Source organism: Bubalus kerabau, chromosome 23 (assembly GCF_029407905.1).
Source record: "Bubalus kerabau isolate K-KA32 ecotype Philippines breed swamp buffalo chromosome 23, PCC_UOA_SB_1v2, whole genome shotgun sequence".
Classification (NCBI taxonomy): domain Eukaryota; kingdom Metazoa; phylum Chordata; class Mammalia; order Artiodactyla; family Bovidae; genus Bubalus; species Bubalus kerabau.
The window spans coordinates 22,745,487-22,765,693 of record NC_073646.1 but is presented as its reverse complement, the minus strand read 5'-3'; the positions used below and the strand labels follow the sequence as shown (position 1 = coordinate 22,765,693).

General features: G+C 42.2%; 1 protein-coding gene across 2 annotated transcripts in view; it reads right to left on the bottom strand.

The window, feature by feature from the left end:
- PRKCB (protein kinase C beta) overlaps window positions 1–20,207 on the bottom strand; it is a 380,788-nt gene that overhangs the window by 108,414 nt on the left and 252,167 nt on the right. For both annotated transcript variants that reach the window (XM_055561653.1, XM_055561652.1), the window contains exons 6-7: window positions 11,502–11,658; window positions 9,934–10,068 (exon numbers count right to left, since the gene is read on the bottom strand). In XM_055561653.1, coding sequence (XP_055417628.1) covers window positions 9,934–10,068; window positions 11,502–11,658 — 292 coding nt within the window. The remainder of the gene's footprint in view (window positions 1–9,933; window positions 10,069–11,501; window positions 11,659–20,207) is intronic.

Below are 20,207 nucleotides of genomic sequence, written 5' to 3'. Positions count from 1 at the left end.
ACTATACAGACCTTTGTCAGCAAAGTAATGTCTCTGCTTTTCAAAATGCTGTCTAGGTTGGTCATAGCTTTTCTTCCAAGGAGCAAGTGTCTTTTAATTTCATGGCTGCAGTCACCATGCAGCGATTTTGGAGCCCAAGAAAATAAAATCTGGCATTTAGCAAGTGCTTAATAAAAGGCATCATCATCGTTACTGATATTCATAATATTATAATAAACAAGATGGTTTCAATTTGTTTCTAGACCACAAAGATATTTTCATCTAGTCAGACTGAGATGAGCGTGAGGAAGGAAAAGGGACGTTCCAAAGACAATTAAGTCATTGGGCAAAAAAAGAACCCCAAATTCCTCACTCCCAAAGACTTCCTAAGCAAAATTTACAGTTTTCATCACAATGTTTTTCTCCATTCACAAATCTTCCTCGGCAGCTTCTAAAAATAGGCAGATAGGTGACTCAAAGCCAAGATGCCAGTTTGAGCCCAGACGCCTCCACATTTAATAGTCAATGCTCATCTTCCAAACTTCCACTGAAATTACCCAAAGAAATATAAAAATAAGAGAACATCTGTATCTTTGCTGGAAATCAAGAAGGGTGCTATCCACAAAGCAGGGACTTCCAGGAAGTTCCACAAATTAAAGTGCTAGTAAGAGAGCATGGAGCAGTCTTTGGCAAAATTCATCCACCTTTGTGGATTTTGCTAAATCTGGGTGTTATTATCGACTTAATGCTTTCATTTAATCACCTCTTTTTTAAATAATAAATTCACTTTAAAAGGACACTCTATATCTCTTCCTTGTAAAGAAAACCAATATCATTTGTTAAGCAGAAAGTACGTATCTGTGAAAAATTAAACACATGCAAATCAAAGTTACTCATACGTGTGGCTGATTCACTTTGTTGTACAGCCGAAAATGACATAACACTGTAAAGCAATGATACTCTAATAAAAAGTGAAAAAAAAAAAAAAAAAAAACAAGTAGATGGATTTGCTTACCAAAGGCTCTGAGACTAACGCCTGCCCCCCTACTTTGTTAAAATGGGAGCTCAGCAAACAGCAAGGGTTAAAGAGCATTTAGGATACATCAGGGCCCTCTGAGACTCTCTGCAGTAAACTCAAGAACTGAAGCAACACCAACAGAAGAATAGCTTTATCCAGTTACAGTTCTATATGGCCAACACCTCAACCATGCACTACCTAATCCGTTTGGGGTAGAAAGTATTTTGGAAGATATACATTAAGGGGGATTGACCAGCTGTGATCAGTCAATGGGATCCTCACAGGACCCCACTAGCAATCCTGGATCAGACCACCAGAGATAGGATGAGGGTCACCAATCTTGATCCATATTCAGGAGGTACAGGACACACCAGCGCCTGGGGCATTGGTCAGAGCAGGCGCCCCCCCCCCCACCCCTCACATTCGCTGTGGCCAGTATGCTGTCACTATGGCCTCTGGATATGGACAGTGAACCCATCAGAAAGGAGGAACAGGGATCCCTTCCAGCTTTGAGATGCACAAACCCAGCAGGCAGAAGATGCCCCACCATCAGGTAGCAGGGCTGCCTGCCATGCAGCTGTCTCAGGTCATAGCCCTCCCCCCGGTATCTACAGGACCGGGACCCCAGACCTGACAAAGAAGAATTTCAAAAATACAAAAGACTTCTTTGTCCCTTCATCTGGATATGATAGATTAGAACAGGACACTCAGGTTTCTTGGGCTTCCCTGGTAGTTCGGATGGTAAAGAATCTGCCTGAAATGCAAGAGAACTAGGTTCAATCCCTGGGTCGGGAAGATCCCCTGGAGAAGGGCACAGCAACCCACTCCAGAGTTCTTGCCTGGCGAATGCCATGGACAGAGGAGCCTGGACGGTTACAGTCCATGGGGTCGCAAAGAGTCAGACATGACTAAGCAACTAACACATACACATACACTCACATTTCTATGCTCACCGTTCTATATGGTGGGCACATGAAGAACCTCGCTCAAATAAAGAGAAACAATGAGGACTCCAGTTTCCATGAAATAGAACCAGTGTCAAAAGAAACAAAATTCCAAACAATATCTAACTCATATTTTCAGTGAGTTCCAAGAGGTGAATGCATCTATGAAGCAGGAACAATTTGAACTTAGGAAAATCTACTTTCAGAAAAAAAATATATATAATTACTAAGTTTTAAAATCCACTGGAGACAGTGAACACTAGGATGGATAATCCAGTAAACAATTAGGGCATTAGAGGACAAACTTGAGAACTTTTCCTGACAGTTGGCTTGATATTTATTATGCTAATTAGATTTGAATGGAATGTTTTATATACCACTAAGAAAAAAATGCATATCCCCAAAATTAACATACAACATGAAAGAAGGGAATATTGCAACACATATTTCAGCAAAGACAGTATTATCCCTCTTATATAAAAATGTCTAAATTAGTAAGAAAATGATAGGCAAAACACAGTACACAGTCACTTATGAAAACAAAAAAAAAGGCAATATGCAAATGAAAGCAACATAATTAGTAACAAATGTATGTAAATAATAAACATTTATATTATTAAAGTATATATATAATGTATATCACATTATGCATGTATATTATCTAAATATATATATATTTAGTAACAAAATATGTATAGCTTCTGCATCATCTTTGAAATTTATAATACCAGATGTTGACAAGCGTGGGTGAAAGGAAAAGTCTCACACAGCACTGGTGAGAATGTAAATTAATTGAAAAAAATGATAGAACAATACGGTAAATACTTTAATAATGCATATATCCTCAAAGCTACTGATTCCAGGCTTGAGAATTTATTAGGAAATAATTAAGGCAAGGGCTTCCCAGGTGGTTCAGTGATAAAGAATCTGCCTGCTAATGCAGGAGACACAGGTTTGATCCTTGCATCGGGAAGATCCCCTTGAGAAGGAAATGGCAACCCATTCTAGTATTCTTGCCTAGAAAATCCCATGGACAATCCATGGGGTCACAAAAGTTGGACACAACTTAGCGACTGAGATATTTAAAGCAAAGGTTTCACTTATAAGTATATTTACTGTAGAATTATTTATATAGGTAAACATTGCACATCTTATAATAAGAATATTATTATGTAAGTTGAGGCATAGCTATAAGAATGGAATATGTGAGGCTACTAAAAAGATGTTGCCCAAGATTACAAACAGTAAATAAATCTTTCTATTGAAATGTACACAGAACAATTAGCAACACTGACCATACACTAAGCTAAATTGAAAAAAACAGAATGGCAAGAAAAACATGAAAAATGCACAGGCCATATTCTCTGGCTATAAAGCACGAAAACTGTCACTGAACATTAGTAATAAAAAGGTAAACAAAAAGTTAAGACTTTAAGTTAAGTTATAGCCTCTAGCTATAAAACATGCCTAAGGAAAAGCATGTTAGAAAGAAAATTAAAAATACAACTGCAAACTTTGAGTAAGCCACAAAAGCTCAAATGCGATGTATCAAAACAGAAATTTCTGTTCCCGCCAATGCTTGCTTGTTATTTTTAAAGAGCAGCGTAAGTTAAGAGAGAAAAAAATAAATTAGCCAAATATTCAACTGAAATTCAAAGACAACCACAAAACAAACCTATGGGAAAGGAGAAAACAGAAACACAGAACTGATATACAAATCCCAGACTCTTTGAAGAAATAAAAAAAACAACAACAGTGAAACAGATAAACTTCTGAAAAAACAAGGGGAAGGAAAGAACATGGTATAAAGACACAAAATTAGACACAAAGGAGAGGGTTTGACAACAGACACAGAACTGGCAGCAGAGCAGCAGATGCAGGCCCGGGGCTGGTGAGTCACATGTGGACGCTTTCCTTGCTGTTTCTGCCAGGCGGCCTTAAATGAGAACCGCAGAAGAGCAGGGAGCGCTTGTCCCCTTCCAGAGGGGCACACTGAGTCTCACAGAGGGAATGGGACACACCCTAGATCACACAGGGTCAAAAGAATTCCTGGGTCAGGACTTCCCCGGTGGTCTGGTAGTGTAGAACCCACCTTGCAATGCAGGGGGCGTGGGTTCAATCCCTGGTCAGGGAACTAAGATCCCACGTGCCATGGAGCAACTCAGCCCGTGCACCCCAACTAGAGAGTCTGTGTGCCACAATGAAAGATCCTGCATGATGCAACTAAGACCCCATGCAGCCAAATGAATAAATGTTTTAAAAGATATATCTGTTAAAAAAAAAAATTCCTGGGTCAAGAACCCAAATTTCTAGCATTTGGTATATTTCAAGGTAAGACAGCATCATAGATGTCTTGGCCCTAAATCTGAAGAGGACTTTTATCTACAGCATCTGAAGAGGGCTTTTATTTTTGTAGACGTTCCCTTCCTACTATTATTTCATCAACTTTGCAACTATCCCAAGAGATAGATGGAGGCAGGTTGCTATAATTACTCCTGATGAATGGAATCAGACCTGCTAAGAAGGCTGTGGTACAGGGCGTGAAGTCTGAGGTCACAAGGCATTGAACTGGTCAGAAGAGCCAAGCTTCCAGTCTGCCTTCTAGGCCTCCACCATACCGGGATGTGTAGGTGCTTAGATGCTGGCATCACAGAGACCTGGACCTGATCTCCAGCACTGTCATTGATGTGCTGTGTGCGCCTCACCCCCTCTACAGATCAACTACTCTGATCCAGGGAACAATGTTCCACCCAGCAGTGCTGGGAGAATTAAAGGCTGATGGAAGTGTAAATGCAGTCATATTTGGACTTACTCCTGGTGGCCCGTCCCTTATCATCAAGCCATTCTGTCCTCTCTGCACTCTGCCGTTTGCTTCAGGGGAGGAGACATGGCGGGCGCTGGCCCAGGAAGAAGGATGTGGCCCTTGTGGGAGACAGCCCTGCCCTTAGGGGCCTGGAGAACTACACGAAGGAGACAGGGGAGGACGGGGTGAAAGCAGAGGGCTTTGGCCCCCTGCCTCCGGAGCCCTGGGCAGAGACCTGCATGGAGGGCCACAGCATAGCAGCAGCTGCAGAGGGAAAGACAGAGGGCTCTGAGATGGAGCTCCCGGAACTCCACGCAGGAGACTCAAAAAATGAGAGGTCATGGAAGCACTGATCAGGGTGGGGCCTGGCAGTGGCCCACAGGGTGAGACAAAGAGGACAGGCACTGTGAAGGGACCTCACAATCAGAGGCAACAGCCGAGGACCTGGGACTCCAGCACAAAGCCAGAAGGATGCCCCCACAGCTGGGGGGTTGGGGAGAGAACTGTCCTGCCTCTGTGGGCGCTGGTTCAGGGACCAGGCAGGGTTGATCACCCTGCAGCAATGAAGCCCAGAAGCCACCATCTGCAGTGAAGGTTCCCTTCTCCTCGGCCGCCAGGAAGTCACAAAACCGCATAAGAAAGTCTAGGTCCATTATAGAAAATAAAGCAGCTATATTTTTCCCCACATCTGACTAACACTGTATCAATGTATGACTTCAGGACACCTGGGAAGAGATCAGCCCAGAGCCTGGCACTAGAAAGAGTCAATAAGAGGCAGCTATTGTTATCATAATTATTATTATTATGTTCTCTCCTGTCTCATTTATACCCCCAGGGATCATGTATTCTTTCTGTTTAACCTCTTTACACTTGATTTAAAGAGGAATGAACAAGCAATCTGAGTAGCAACACTGAGAGCCTGCAAAGTCAAATCATCCAGATGTCAAGAAAAATTATCCAGAACTTGGGGAAAAAGCAAAAGGATGATGGTGTGACCTTTTAATGTCATGCTTGAGCATTTTCTAATTAGTTATCTCCTTCCTCTTGGTCCTATTATTTATTATTCACAATCCAGTAAGATACAGATGGTCTCCCAAGTCTGCAAAGACAGATGTCAACTTTTAGAAATCCGAGGTGAGATTTTGTTCTTCAGTCTGGTAGATACAATAACCTCCAAAATTGTGATTTTACTGCCCTGTTTAACAGCAGCCAGTTTTACATCTAACTTAGCCAAGTGATTTCAGCATTCCTTTGTCTGAAAGTGTAAGTCAAAGTGTTAGTTGCTCAGTTGTGTCCAACTCTCTGTGATCCATGGACTGCAGCCCACCAGGCTCCTCTGCCCGTGGAATTCGTCAGGCAAGAATACTGGGTAGCCATTCCCTTCTCCAGGGGATTTTCCTCGTCCAGAGATCAAACCCATTCTTTACCATCTGAGCCACTGGGGAAGCCTGAAAAAAATTCCTCAAACCTATGGAATCAGGCATTCATCTTCCCAGTTTCCTCACTCATGAGCTAAGAAAAACTTTAACAAATGCTCATTATCTTTTTTTTATGAGAATTATGTCTTTAACTTTTGTGATTGGGCTTTAGCACACTTCTTTTTAAATTTTTTAAAAAAAATTGTATTGGAGTATATTTAATTTATAATGTTGTATTAGTTTCTGCTGTACAGCAAAGTGTATTAATTATACATATACCTATATCCACTGTTTTTTAGATTCTTTTTCCATATAGGTCATTACAGAACGCTGGGTAGACCTCCTTGTGCTATACAGTAGGTACTTATTATTAATAGTTATCTATTTTATATATAGAATGTGCATGCCTGCTCTTTCATGTCTGATTTTGTGACCCCATGGACTGTATGTAGCCAACCAGGCTCCACTGTCCATGGGATTTTCCAGACAAGAATACTGGATTTTCCATACAAGAATACTGGAATAGGTTGCCATTTTCTTCTCCAGGGTATCTTCCTGACCCAGATATCGAATCCATGTCTCCTGCATTGGCAGGCATACCACAGTTACCTGGGAAGCCCCATTTTATGTATAGTAGTGTGTCTATATCAATCCCAATCTCCCAATTTATCCCTCCTATCCTCCCCTCCACCCCCAGTAACCATAAGTTTGTTTTCTGCTTCTGTAACTCTGTTTGTTTTGTAGATAAGTTCCCCCAAAAGGGTACAAGTGAACTTATCAGCACACTTTTTTTATGGTCTCAGCGTCTGCATTTTTTCACGTCTCTCACCATGTTGTCACTGATTAGTTTTTTGTGTAATTTCTTCTTCAAGGTTTCGCATTCTTTTCTAGAAGCTAAGTTTCACAAGGGCATGTCTGTCTTATACTTGATATATTTCTAATGACTAGGATGGAGTGAGCACAAATAAATAAAATGAATAAATGCCTATGATAAATGTGGAGGAGAGACAAGGAAGTTGTAAGGCAGACAATGGAAAGGACGTGAGGTCCCTTGTGAGCTTCTGATGATCCATTCTCTTTCTTGCTAAACCAGTTTGATTCTGATTGTCTTTCACTTATAACTGAAAAAGTCCAGAGCAAGGACCATTCAGAAATGAGACAATTTCTCTTAAAGAGACAGGAGCACCCGCCCCACCCCTGCCAAATTACTACTTCTCCCATAGTTCTAGTGCCAAGGTGGACCATCTCTTCTGACTCCTCTGCTCAGATAACTGGGAAAGAAACAGTCATCAAAGAGGACCTACCCAGCCTCTTTGCTGGGAATACTGGGCAAAGATGTTGTTGTTGTTGTTGTTAGAAGCAAACATGCCAGAACAAGGGAGATACTGTAGCTGACTGTGAAAGTAACCAGGACTTCCCAGGTGGAGCTAGTGGTAAAAAACCCACCTGACAATGCAGCAGGTATAACAGATGAGGGTTCCATTCCTGGGTCAGGAAGATCCCCTGGAGGAGGGCATGGCAACCCACTCCAGTATTCTTGCCTGGAGAATCGCCATGGACAGAGGAGCCGGGCGGGTCCACAAGATCACAAAGAGTCGGAAAGAACTGAAGCAACTTATCGTGAGTGACAGTAACCCCCCAGTACTGTGGTGGCCAGGCTTGGTAAGCAGTCCCAGTGAAGAGGCATCTTCTTAAGGAGTCAAAATCTAACAGTGAATTAAACATACCTTTTAAGTAAAGTGTGAGAGCCATTTTAGTGCTCATGGGGCCTCTTAAGTCATACTGTTGTGTAAAGTGGGACAGATGTAAAACCATAGGGACTAATGAGGACTGCAGCAAATGGGATTCCCTGGTTGCTCCATCAGTAAAGAATCTGCCTGCAATGTAGGAGACCTGGGTTCAATCCCTGGGCCAAGAAGATCCTATGGAATAGGAAATGGCAACCCACTCTAGTGTTCCTGCCTGAAACATATCATAGACAGAGGAGCCTGGTGGGCTACAGTCCATGGAGTGATAAGAGTTAGATACAACTTAGCCAACTAGACCACCACCACCACCACATCCTGTCAAAAGTCAGTATTAACTACTCAGCTGTTCTCACTTGTTACCCCGTAGGCCCAAACTCTAATTGGAAATTTCCTGAGTTTGAAAATACTGACAACTAATTCTTTCTTTTTTTTTTACATGGAAAAGTCTAGGAAAGTGAAGTTGCTCAGTTGTGTCCGACTCTTTGTGACTCCATGGACTGCAGCCTACCAGGCTCCTCTGTCCATGGAATTTTTGCATGAGGACTAAATAAAATATTATCTGTGTGGCAATCCCAAAGAAAGGCAATGCCAAAGAATGCTCAAACTACCGCACAATTGCACTCATCTCACACGCTAGTAAAGTAATGCTCAAAATTTTCCAAGCCAGGCTTCAGCAATACGTGAACCGTGAACTTCCAGATGTTCAAGCTGGTTTTAGAAAAGGCAGAGGAACCAGAGATCAAATTGCCAATATCCACTGGATCATGGAAAAAGCAAGAGAGTTCCAGAAGAACATCTATTTCTGCTTTATTGACTATGCCAAAGCCTTTGACTGTGTATCACAATAAACTGTGGAAAATTCTGAAAGAGATGGGAATACCAGACCACCTGACCTGCCTCTTGAGAAACCTATATGCAGGTCAGGAAGCAACAGTTAGAACTGGACATGGGACAACAGACTAGTTCCAAATAGGAAAAGGAGCACGTCAAGGCTGTATATTGTCACCCTGCTTATTTAACTTATATGCAGAGTACATCATGAGAAATGCTGGGCTGGAAGAAGCACAAGCTGGAATCAAGATTGCCAGGAGAAATATCAATAACCTCAGATATGCAGATGACACCACCCTTATGGCAGAAAGTGAAGAGGAACTAAAAAGCCTCTTGATGAAAGTGAAAGAGGAGAGTGAAAAAGTTGGCTTAAAGCTCAACATTCAGAAAACGAAGATCATGGCATCTGGTCCCATCACTTCATGGGAAATAGATGGGAAACAGTGGAAACAGTGTCAGACTTTATTTTGGGGGGCTCCAAACTCACTGCACATGGTGACTGCAGCCATGAAATTAAAAGACAATTACTCCTTGGAAGGAAAGTTATGACCAACCTAGATAGCATATTGAAAAGCAGAGACATTACTTTGCCAACAAAGGTCCGTCTAGTCAAGACTATGGTTTTTCCAGTGGTCATGTATGGATGTGAAAGTTGGACTGTGAAGAAAGCTGAGGGCCGAAGAATTGATGCTTTTGAACTGTGGTGTTGGAGAAGACTCTTGAGAGTCCCTTGGACTGCAAGGAGATCCAACCAGTCCATTCTAAAGGAGATCAGTCCTGGGTGTTCATTGGAAGGACTGATGCTGAAGCTGAAACTCCAGTACTTTGGCCACCTCATGCGAAGAGTTGACTCATTGGAAAAGACCCTGATGCTGGGAGGGATTGGGGGCAGGAGGAGAAGGGGACGACAGAGGATGAGATGGCTGGATGGCATCACCGACTCGATGGACATGAGTTTGAGTGAACTCCGGGAGTTGGTGATGGACAGGGAGGCCTAGCGTGCTGCGATTCATGGAGTTGCAAAGAGTCGGACACAACTGAGTGACTGAACTGAACTGATGTGGCAGAGCCAATCTACCAGCTTTCACTTGTGATTCTGCTTCAGTCTTGAGGAGAAAAAGGGCACCATTCTTGATCTCAGGTTTCGATGGATCAAGCTGTACTGTTGCTCTCAAAGTGAAAGCTTCCTTACCAGCCATCAACACCAGCTTTCTGCAGTTCAGAAATCCCAAACGACAAAGATCCCATGAAGTCATTTCTGCTGGTCAGATCCCAATCCCAAATCTCTACAGACAGTCTCCTGTCTTTGTCCGATTCCTTCAGCTGGCTGCAAGGAGGAAAAAAAAAAGTCAGTGGAGGTTACAGTGATTTCTCAAGCAGATGAAATGTACAAGAGGCAAAGCCTGAAGGTAGCAATGTTTAAAGATTACAAGCTGTTGCAAGAAACAAATTCAGTTTTCATCCCGGGCAAGCTCCCTAGGGAGGCAGAGCTTTTCTGTTTTACAGCCTGTGGTTAAACAGGAAGAGGACCCAGGCCAGCTCTGACCAGGCAGTTCTAACCACTTGCACTGCCGTATGTCCAGGATCCACGATGTTCAGGAAATCCTATTGACACAGTCACTCTAAGAACTGTGAATGCCAGTCCTGTAATTATGTGAGTGTTTGCACACATGCAGGTTGATAATGAGTTGAGGAAATGTATGAAGGAAAGAGCCTTGCTGGGGCCAGTCTGGGGAAAATTGTTCCAGGGCATGTCCTTGATGGAGGCTGAGATGAGCCCCCCGGTTTTGCTCTGAGAGGGAAAGGAGGAAACGGGGTACTGCAAGAAGTCATGCTTTTGGCCCATGATCCCTGAAGTTGGAGGGCTTCCCTGGTGGCTCAGACAGTAAAGAATCTACCTGCAGTGCAGGAGACTCGGGTTCTATCCCTGGGTCAGGAAGATCCTCTGGAGAAGGGAATGGCTACCCACTCCAATATTCTTACCTAGGAAGTTCCATGGACAGAGGAACCTGGCAGCATACAGTCCATGGGGTCACAAAGAGTTGGACACAACTGAGCAATTAACACATTCACTTTTCCCTGGAGTTGGACTGTCACTGAATCCCATCCTACCCTGTTCTTGTTGTGGGATACTGGCCTGTTCTTTAACCTCTTTAAGCCCCGTTGGTAAAATGGGGATGAAATGACTAGTGAAGCCAGATCCCTTAATACAGTGCTTGTTATAAACAGCACATACTCAGTAACTGTCGGCTGATGTATCTCATAATAGTTAGTTCAGATGCATCAAAAAGTGATGCCATGTTCTTGGAGCACTAGCGAGGGAAGACCCTGCATGGCAGCTAGCAAAGAGCTCCCAGCAGGTGGCTGGTAACTGGCCCAGCATCAGCCACACACACAGCCCTAAGCAGGTCATCCTCACATCCTATGGGTTGCATTCTATGTTTGCTGAGACCCAGAGCAACTCCCACAATTTGGCTTCACCTAGCAACACATCACAGTATTTTCCACTCCCCCACATCAGAGACATTCTCAATACTGTATATGAAAAACGTTCCAATTTTTACTTGGCTTGCAATGCAAAACTGCAGGTGGAGAGGAAGGAAAGAAGGAAGAAAGGAAGAGAGGAAGGGAGAAAGGGAGGGAGAGAAGGAGGCAGGGACGGAGGGAAGGAAAGACAGGCTGGTAAAGGACCTTCCCAATCTCAGGTGGCCCACAACCCAACCTTGCCACCCAGACTGGGATGCAGTAATTTTAACTTACAATCTAAATGTCTCGTTCCACTCAGGGTTGAGGGAGCACTTAATGGTCTTGGTCTTCTGCTTGCTCTCACTCTTGGGATCAGGAATCAGTTTCAGTTTCACATAAGGATCTGACAAGCCATTAGGATCCATAGGTACAAGGTTTTTAGCATCTCTTACTAAAAACAGAAAGAAAATAAACAAACCAGTTTTAGCATTAATAACTATAAAGAAAGCTGAGTGCCGAAGAATTGATGCTTTTGAACTGTGGTGTTGGAGAAGACTCTTGAGAGTCCCTTAGACCGCAAGGAGATCCAACCAGTTCATCCTAAAGGAGATCAGTCCTAGGTGTTCATTAGAAGGACTGATGTTGAAGCTGAAACTCCAATACTTTGGCCACCTGATGCAAAGAGCTAACTCATTTGAAAAGACCCTGATGCTGGGAAAGATTGAGGGCAGGAGGAGAAGGGGACGACAGAGGATGAGATGGTTGGATGGCATCACTGACTCAATGGACATGGGTTTGGATAGACTCCAGCAGTTGGTGATGGACAGGGAAGCCTGGCGTGCTGTGGTTCATGGGATTGCAGAGTCGGACACGACTGAGCAACGGAACTGAACCCCCAAAAGTTAAAGTGCCAACCAGTGATGGTTGTAGAACCTGTGAAAAGGTTTCCTGGCATCACATTTATTTAATGGGAATCTTCATTTATTAACACCAACAGCTAAGAGGCATACGAAGTGAGATAAACTGAAAAGATGTAGACTCTATGTTGGTTTAAAATTGATTTCTGACTTTCAAACTGCCCTTCCCCTAGATAAACCATAAATTTTCTAAGTTTATTTTCCAAAAGGCCTCCAAGAAAAATTAGTTTCTTCCAATTAGCTTAATTCTTTCTAGGATCATACATATTGTACTTCATTTATGGTTGAATAGAAGACTCTTGAGAGTCCCTTAGGCTGCGAGAAGATCCAACCAATCCATCCTAAAGGAGATCAGTCCTGGGTGGTCATTGGAAGGACTGATGTTGAAGCTGAAATTCCAGTACTTTGGCCACCTGATGCGAAGAGCTGACTCATTTGAAAAGATCCTGATGCTGAGAGAGATTGAGGGCAGGAGGAGAAGGGGACGACAGAGGATAAGATGGTTGGATGGCATCACTGACACCATGGACATGAGTTTGAGTGAACTCCGGGAGTTGGTGATGGACAGGGAAGCCTGGCATGCTGCGGTTCATGGGGTCGCAGAGAATTGGACACAACTGAGCAACTGAACTGAACTGAATATCTGCTTGCATGACTATATCAAATTTTGTTTATCCATTCATCAGCTGATCAACTTTTGACTATTGTAAAAGGTGCTGCTATGAACATGTGTATACTCTGACATAAAAATTGACATATTCTATGATTCCATTTACATGAAACATCCAGAACAGGTAAATCCAAAGAGACAGGAGACTAGCAGCTGCCAGGAGTTGGTGGTAGGTGGAATGGGAGTTACTACCTAATGGTTATGGGGTTTCCTTTAGAGGTGACAAAATTCCTTGGAACTAGATAGAAACGATGGTTGCCGAAAACTGTTAATTCAGTAAATGCCACTAAACTATACACTTAAAAATGGTTAATGGTACATTTTATCTGAATTCAAAAACAAAAATAGGCAATTGATATGAACATGCAGTACAGCACAGGGAACTCTACTTAATGCACCATGGTGACCTAAATAAGAGGGGAATCCAAGAGGGAGGGGATATGTGTATATGTATAGCTGATTCATTTTGCTATGCAGTAGAAGCTAACACAATATTATAAAGCAACTACACTCCAATAAAAGGTAATTAATAAAAAAGTAAAAGCTATTAATAAAAGAGAAAGAATTGCCCTCTAAACCAAAATGACCTATTTATCCAGGCAGCACCCATTAACCAGCGCCTAGACAGCCCAGGGTGAGAGGGCTGGAAAAATAGCAGCATTACAGCTAGGCTCCACCTGTGCCCAAGAACACCCTGGGTAAAGGAGGTTTAGCAGGGAAAGGAAGAAGAAGGTCAACAGTCTGGGATGCAACTGAGAATAGGAAGGATGAGGCAGCATAAGACATCAGTCTGGAGAAATGGGAAGAAGTTAATTAGGAGTCAGTTCAAAAACCAGTAACATAGATGGCCAAGGGAAGGAGATAAGAAAATGAAAACTGTCTAGATCTTGAGGATACAGTGCCAACCATCTCATTTATGATAGGAAAACCCAAAGTAATATATTGATATTAGCAGACTGAATCAAACTATCTGCTAAAAGGCTAATAAACAGTGACTCTTACCCAGAATGCAAAGATGGCTCAACCTCAGAAATCTATTATTAAAATATTCATCACAATTATAGGTCAAAGGAGAAAACTATAGGATCATTGCAATTAGCTAGAAATAACAGGAAATCTCCACAGGACAAAGGACATCTGAAATAACAGCACCAAAGTTAATGGTAAATGCAATCTCATTAAAGTCAGGAATATGACAAAGATACCCCTTACCACCACCATCATTCAGTATTTGTTCTAAGTGCTTCATAAGTGCAACAAGTTATCAGAAAAGTAAAGAATAAAGCATCCCCGTCACTCCCTGCAACCTCTGCTTCCACCTCATCACAGTCACCTCCTTCCTGGTGTTTATCATCCACAAGTTACACTACTTTCTTAAACTCAGCTTCGTGTATCCCACAAGCTATGCTACTTCCCATTTTCCAGTTCATTAACTCTAGTACCCCACTGCTACAAATCTTTCATCACCAATCAACCTATTGACCCAATACAAAATTTTCTCTTTCTCCTCATTCCCTCGTCTTTACTCCGTTCACCCCCAGCTTAAAGTTTTGGAGGCATTATGTTCACTCCCCAAAATTACTCTCAACTCCCTTTCTCCTCTTTCCTTTCATTTTATCTGACAACTAACCACTGCTTGGGATGGAGTGGTGGGGGGCTGACTTGCCTAAGACCATATAGCTAGTGAAGGGCTGAGACTGAATAAAGGGAATGAAGAAAGGGCTGAGTGGACTGTCAGAGGAGTGACAAGGGACCCCAGGAGGCACGCTGTAACTTATTCTGCACTGACACCATTCTCTACTCTAGCACATGGCCCCTTCTTCCACTTATCCACAGGCTGAATTCCTATTCCATGTCATCTTGCAAGTTGTATCTCATTTTTGTACCCAAAGTAAGAATTTTACCTCTTTGATTTGGTTAAGTTCAATAAGCAGGTCCCTAATGTGTTGGGCAGTCTGCTAAGTACTGTGGACAGGGGTGCCAACATAATGTTGATCTCATCTTCAATATCTTATGTTGACCCCCTGTCCCCAGTGCCTAGCAGAATAAAACCAAGTTATTCAAAGCAATTTTGGGATCATGAAGAGTTGAACGTGACTTGGCGACTGAGCAACAACAACAAATTCAAAATAGAGTTGATTTCTAAGGAGACAGTAGTCAGGTCATATAGAATAGTGGATACAGGGCTATGAGAATCCAGGGTCTGCATCTTGCCTAGCAGTTATTTCACATTTTTGAACCTCAAATTCTTGATCAGTAAAATGGAAAGAACATACCTCACTGGGCTGTTAAAAGGGTGAAATCAGATAAAGAATATACATTGTTAACACCTAGAGAAATAGTCAATAAATGCTAGCTATATTATTGCTTTCACTTTCATGTTATTGCTATTTCATTGTTGTTACAATTAATATTCAGTGCCCTCTTTTTACTACATTGGTTTGTTTTTATTATGAAGACTTAATCATTTCCAAATTTTTTCTTGAGAATAAAGCATCTGACTTTTCCATTTGAACCCTTCCAAAGGAATGCTTCTCAGCCCTTAGTGTGGACAAGAGTCACCCAGATGACCAGTGAGATGCATATTCCTATGACCCACTCCCACAGATAAGATTCTGATTCATTAAGTCTGGAGTGACAGCTGCTCATCTGTTTCTCTAAGTTCCCAAGTGATGCTGATACTGCTGGTCCATAGAGCACACATTAGGTAAAACTTTCCTACATGATTTAATTTCTTAATATGCCCGTACACTTTCCCCATGGACTACATACAATCTCCAACTGTTCCTTTCTCTCATTCACTGAGCCTTCCAAGGAAAACAGCATGTGCAAGTTTCCAGGCTTGGATCTTGGAATGACACATCTATCACCCTAGTGAGCTGCATAAAAACATGATTTGAGAGGCTCTGAAGTGCCAGAAACTTGTCTGTCTTGTTGATTGGCAACACATATGCAAGTGAAAACAGCTTGTCTTTCTTCAAAGACCACACACCCTCCCCTGTCTTATAAACTGACAGCACAGGACAATCACCAGAACATTCTTCTATTGTAAGTATGCACCTCACAGCTCCTTCAGAGTCCTCTTTGTAGGACAAGTATTCTTGAGCCAATCTCATAACTAATGGTTTAAGAATGACCTCTCCCTGGCCGTCTACTTCCCCTAACTTTCCAATCCTAACTGAGGCATGACTCCATCTTTCCCCCATCTCTTATAGATAGACCCTTTCTTCTACTTCTGTTCCTTTTGGGTCTATCCTCTCCCAAAGGGGCCAAAAATTTCTATGAAAAGGAACAAAGTGGAATTGATTCTGGGACTGTGGGTATTCACATCTCCAAGTGCTCTGGCTACTAAAGTCACTGGATCGTGAACAGCTGAAAGTAGCTTCAGGCTAAGATCCAAAGGCCTGTCCCTCCTAAAGCTTTTCAAAGTAGAGTCATGTTTCCCAGCAGCAAGAGAGCTGTATATGTATCGAGAAAGCAAATCTCTCTAGACCACACTTGGCGAGACTGACTTTGATTTTTCTTGATAAATGTTTCTTTACTATCTCTGTTGAAATTCAGCCAGCCCAGATGGTACAAAATGCTTCACACAAAGCAGAAATAGCAACTGTCCCCCCTGGTGGAAGCTTGCTAAGTGCACAGGAGAAAAGTGTCCCAGTCAAGAGAACATTGCTTGCCTTGGGAGTGAAGCTGGTTGGGGGGTAAGATCTGGCTGTTTCCATCAAAGGCCTTCAGAGCAAACAAGGCCTCTGCATTCTGGTGCAATTACCTAATACAGTACAGAATCCATAAAAGATAGCTCTACTGTTAACTATCTTCCTAAGGATTGCTCTTCACCAAGAACTTTCTTAGTTTTTTTTTTTAATAAGTATTGGAAAGTCTGAATAACTGTGTTGCTTTAAAGTCATCATAATATACTATGTGAACCAGAAGCTTCTCTGTATTAAGAACTTCTCCTTTTGAAGGTACTTTCTTCAACATCATGAGTCCTTATTTGTCCTCACTATAAATGTCCTTAGAACAGTCATCCAAAGCAATCCCCACTAGCATTCAGTTATGTTTGAGGATGTTTGCAGAGATAAAAAGCAGGAAATGCAAATTGATACAGCCACTACGGAGAACAGTTTGAAGGTTCCTTAAAAAATTAAAAACAGAATTATCATATGACCCAGAAATCCCACTACTGGGCATATACCCTGAAAAAAAAACAAAATTAAAAAAAACCAAACAAATGCACCCCAGTGTTCGCTGCAGCACTATTTAAAATAGCCAGGCCATGGAAGAAACCTAAATGTCTATCAACCAATGAATGGATAAAGAAGATGCGGTGCATATATACAGCAAAATTTACTCAGTCATAAAAAAGAACAAACTTGGGTCATTTGTAGAGATGTGGATATACCTACAGATTGTTACACAGAGTGAAGCAAGTCAGAGAAAAATCAATGTTGTATATTAATGCATTTTATCTATGTGGAATCTAAGATAATGGTACAGATGAACCTGTTTGCAAGGCAGAAATAGAGACACAGACGTAGAGAACAAATGTATGGACACTAAAGGGGGAAAGGCAGGGTGGGATGAATTGCGAGATTGGGATTGACATATATACACTATTACGTATAAAGTAGATAACTAATGAGAACCTACTGTAGAGCACAGGGAACTCTACTTAATGCTCTGTGGTGACCTAAATGGGAAGGAAATCCAAAAAGAGGGTATGTATACGTACATGGATATTTGGTTCACTTTGCTGTACAGCAGAAACTAACACAACATGGTAAAACAACTATATTTCAACTAAAAAAAATAGGAAATAACATGAATGCTCATCAACAGGGGAAGGGGTAAATAATCCAGAGCATGTTCACACAGTGAAATATTACGTATGGCTCTATAACACTGGGCTATCTACATGTGCTAACATGTTAAACCAGCAAAATGAAGATTGGCTATTACAATGTAATACTTCTTTGTTTAAAAAAAAAGTCAGTGGTTCAATTGAAGATCAACATCAGTGGTTCCGCTGATGAAATCTGGATTGAGACTATGAATTAAATGATAGCATTGGGCCAATATTAGGTTTCCAGAGTTGGATAACTGTACATGTGCAAGAGAATGTCCGTGTTCTTAGAAAATATATACTACATTATCTAGGGAAAAATGGGGACCACGATTCCAACTCATTCTCAGATGGCTCACAAAAAAATATACACGCATATTAAAATATTTAATAGAGAGAATGATGAACAAATGAAACAAAACATGAACAAATGGTAAATCAGGTAGAGTATACAGAAGTCCTTGTACTGTTCTTGCAACTTTTCTATAATTTTGGGACTGTGTTTAAACAAACAAGGCCCTCCAAACCTTTGAGACAAGTATAATAAATTTTCTATAAGATCACATGTGAATGCAAATATATAGAAAAAATTTGGCAAAACTAATACAATTATGTAAAGTTTAAAAATAAAATTAAATTAAAAAAAAAAAAGAAAAAAGTCTAGAAGGATAAATCCAAAAGTGGCTTGAAGAAAGGGCTACATCTGTGGAAGAGGTAAAGGAACCTGGTTCGTGGGCAAAAGAAACTTAAGCCTTAATTGTCATTTTCTGAAATTATTACAAAGAGAATGCATTCTTATATTAACTGTGTTATTAAAACTTAATTTAAAAAATCAGTTCAGTTGTGGTCCATTTACAGCCGCCAAGAACTCATTGTTTTGGCCTTCAAAGACCCCCATTCTGTTCCCCAAAGACTTTTTAGAGCAACCGAGTCTGCAAAGATCCTGGTCTGAATGGCTGGGCCCTAGGTGAACAGACCTAGGATGGCCTTACTGAGACCAACTGGACACCCCTGGCACACACGCCAGGACCAAAGCAGGACTGAAGCAAAGAGATTGATCAGGTGAAAACTTTCAGAGCCATCCACCCATTTTGGCTCTCCTGCTCTGCACCCACCTCCTTCTCTTTCAGTGACCTGATGGATGACAGTTTACTGGGCCTTCAGTTAATCCCAAGTCCCTCCGCACTGCCCTGTCACACTTCCTTAAGCCGAAACTTCTTCAGCTGTCTACTCCTAGATCTGCATTTTGTTGAGTCCTATTCACTTATTATGGGCTTCCTGAGTGGCTCAGTGGTAAAGATTCTGCCTGCTACACAGGAGACTTGGGTGCAATTACTGGGTCAACAAGATCCCCTGGAGGAGGGCATGGCAGCCCACTCCAGTATTCTTGCTGGGAAAAATCCTGTGGACAGAGGAGGGTGGCGGGCTAGTCACGGGGCTGCAAAGAGTCAGACATGACTGAAGCGACCGAGCAGGTGCAGCATTCACTCATTGCTTCTTCTAATCCCAAGCTTCTCGGATGCTATAGCTTTTGTGAGCCCTGGATCCATCAGCATCTCCTTCCATCATCTTAACTGGCCATCCCTGGCCTCATCTGATGGACTCTGATTACAAAGTAAGCAAGCCTGGTGTCTCTGGGTAGCCCACACGCAGGAGCTAAGACATCTCAAGTGCATCATGGCCAAAGGCTCTGGGAACAGCTGGCTTCCTGTCACTGCTGGCAGCGGCAGAGTCACACACATCGAATCATCTGTGTTGAGACAGACTTCCAGCTGGGACCATCACAGTATCTGTCTGGAAGAGAGCCTGTCAAGCCAAGGCAAGTGAAACGATGATGGGGAGCTAATGCACGTGAGCCGGGAACTAAGTTAGCAACAGTTAGACTTCAGAGTCACACACACCTGGGTCTGAGTCCTGCCTCTGCCTTTGACTCTCACTAACTGGGTGCCTTTAGTCAAAAGACTTCTCTGAGGACTTCCCTGGTGGTCCAGTGGTTAAGAATCCATCTTCCAATGCATGGGACACAGGTTCAATCTCTGGTCCGGGAAGATTTCACATGCCACGGAGCAACACGTACCATGCCAAAGTACCGCTGCTACTGAGCCTGCGTGCAGTTACTGAAGCCTGCCTTAGAGTCGGTGCTCTGAAACAAAAGAGGCTACCACAGTGAGAAGCCTGTGCACAGCAACAAATACCCAATGCAGCCAAAATAATAAATAAATAAAAGACTTCTCTGAGTTTCCCTGTCTCTGAAATGCTGATAAAGTCACATACAACTCAAAAGGATGTCTGATAATTATAGGACTGCCATCCATGCCAGTTTACCCAGAACAACCTCAGTCTCTATCTGTTGTTCTTTTACTCTCAAGAGAGTCTAGTTCGGACAATAAATTACATGGTTCCTCTAATTACAGAGGATAATGGTGTTGAAGTATAGTGAAAAGCACATGGCAGAGTCTCAACAAATGTTGATTTCCTGTCTCCTTTGAGAGAATTTAGATCAAATTACATAACTATTAAGATCAATTTCAAGGCTAAAAGAGTATCTCTCCAAAGTGATTTTCATATAA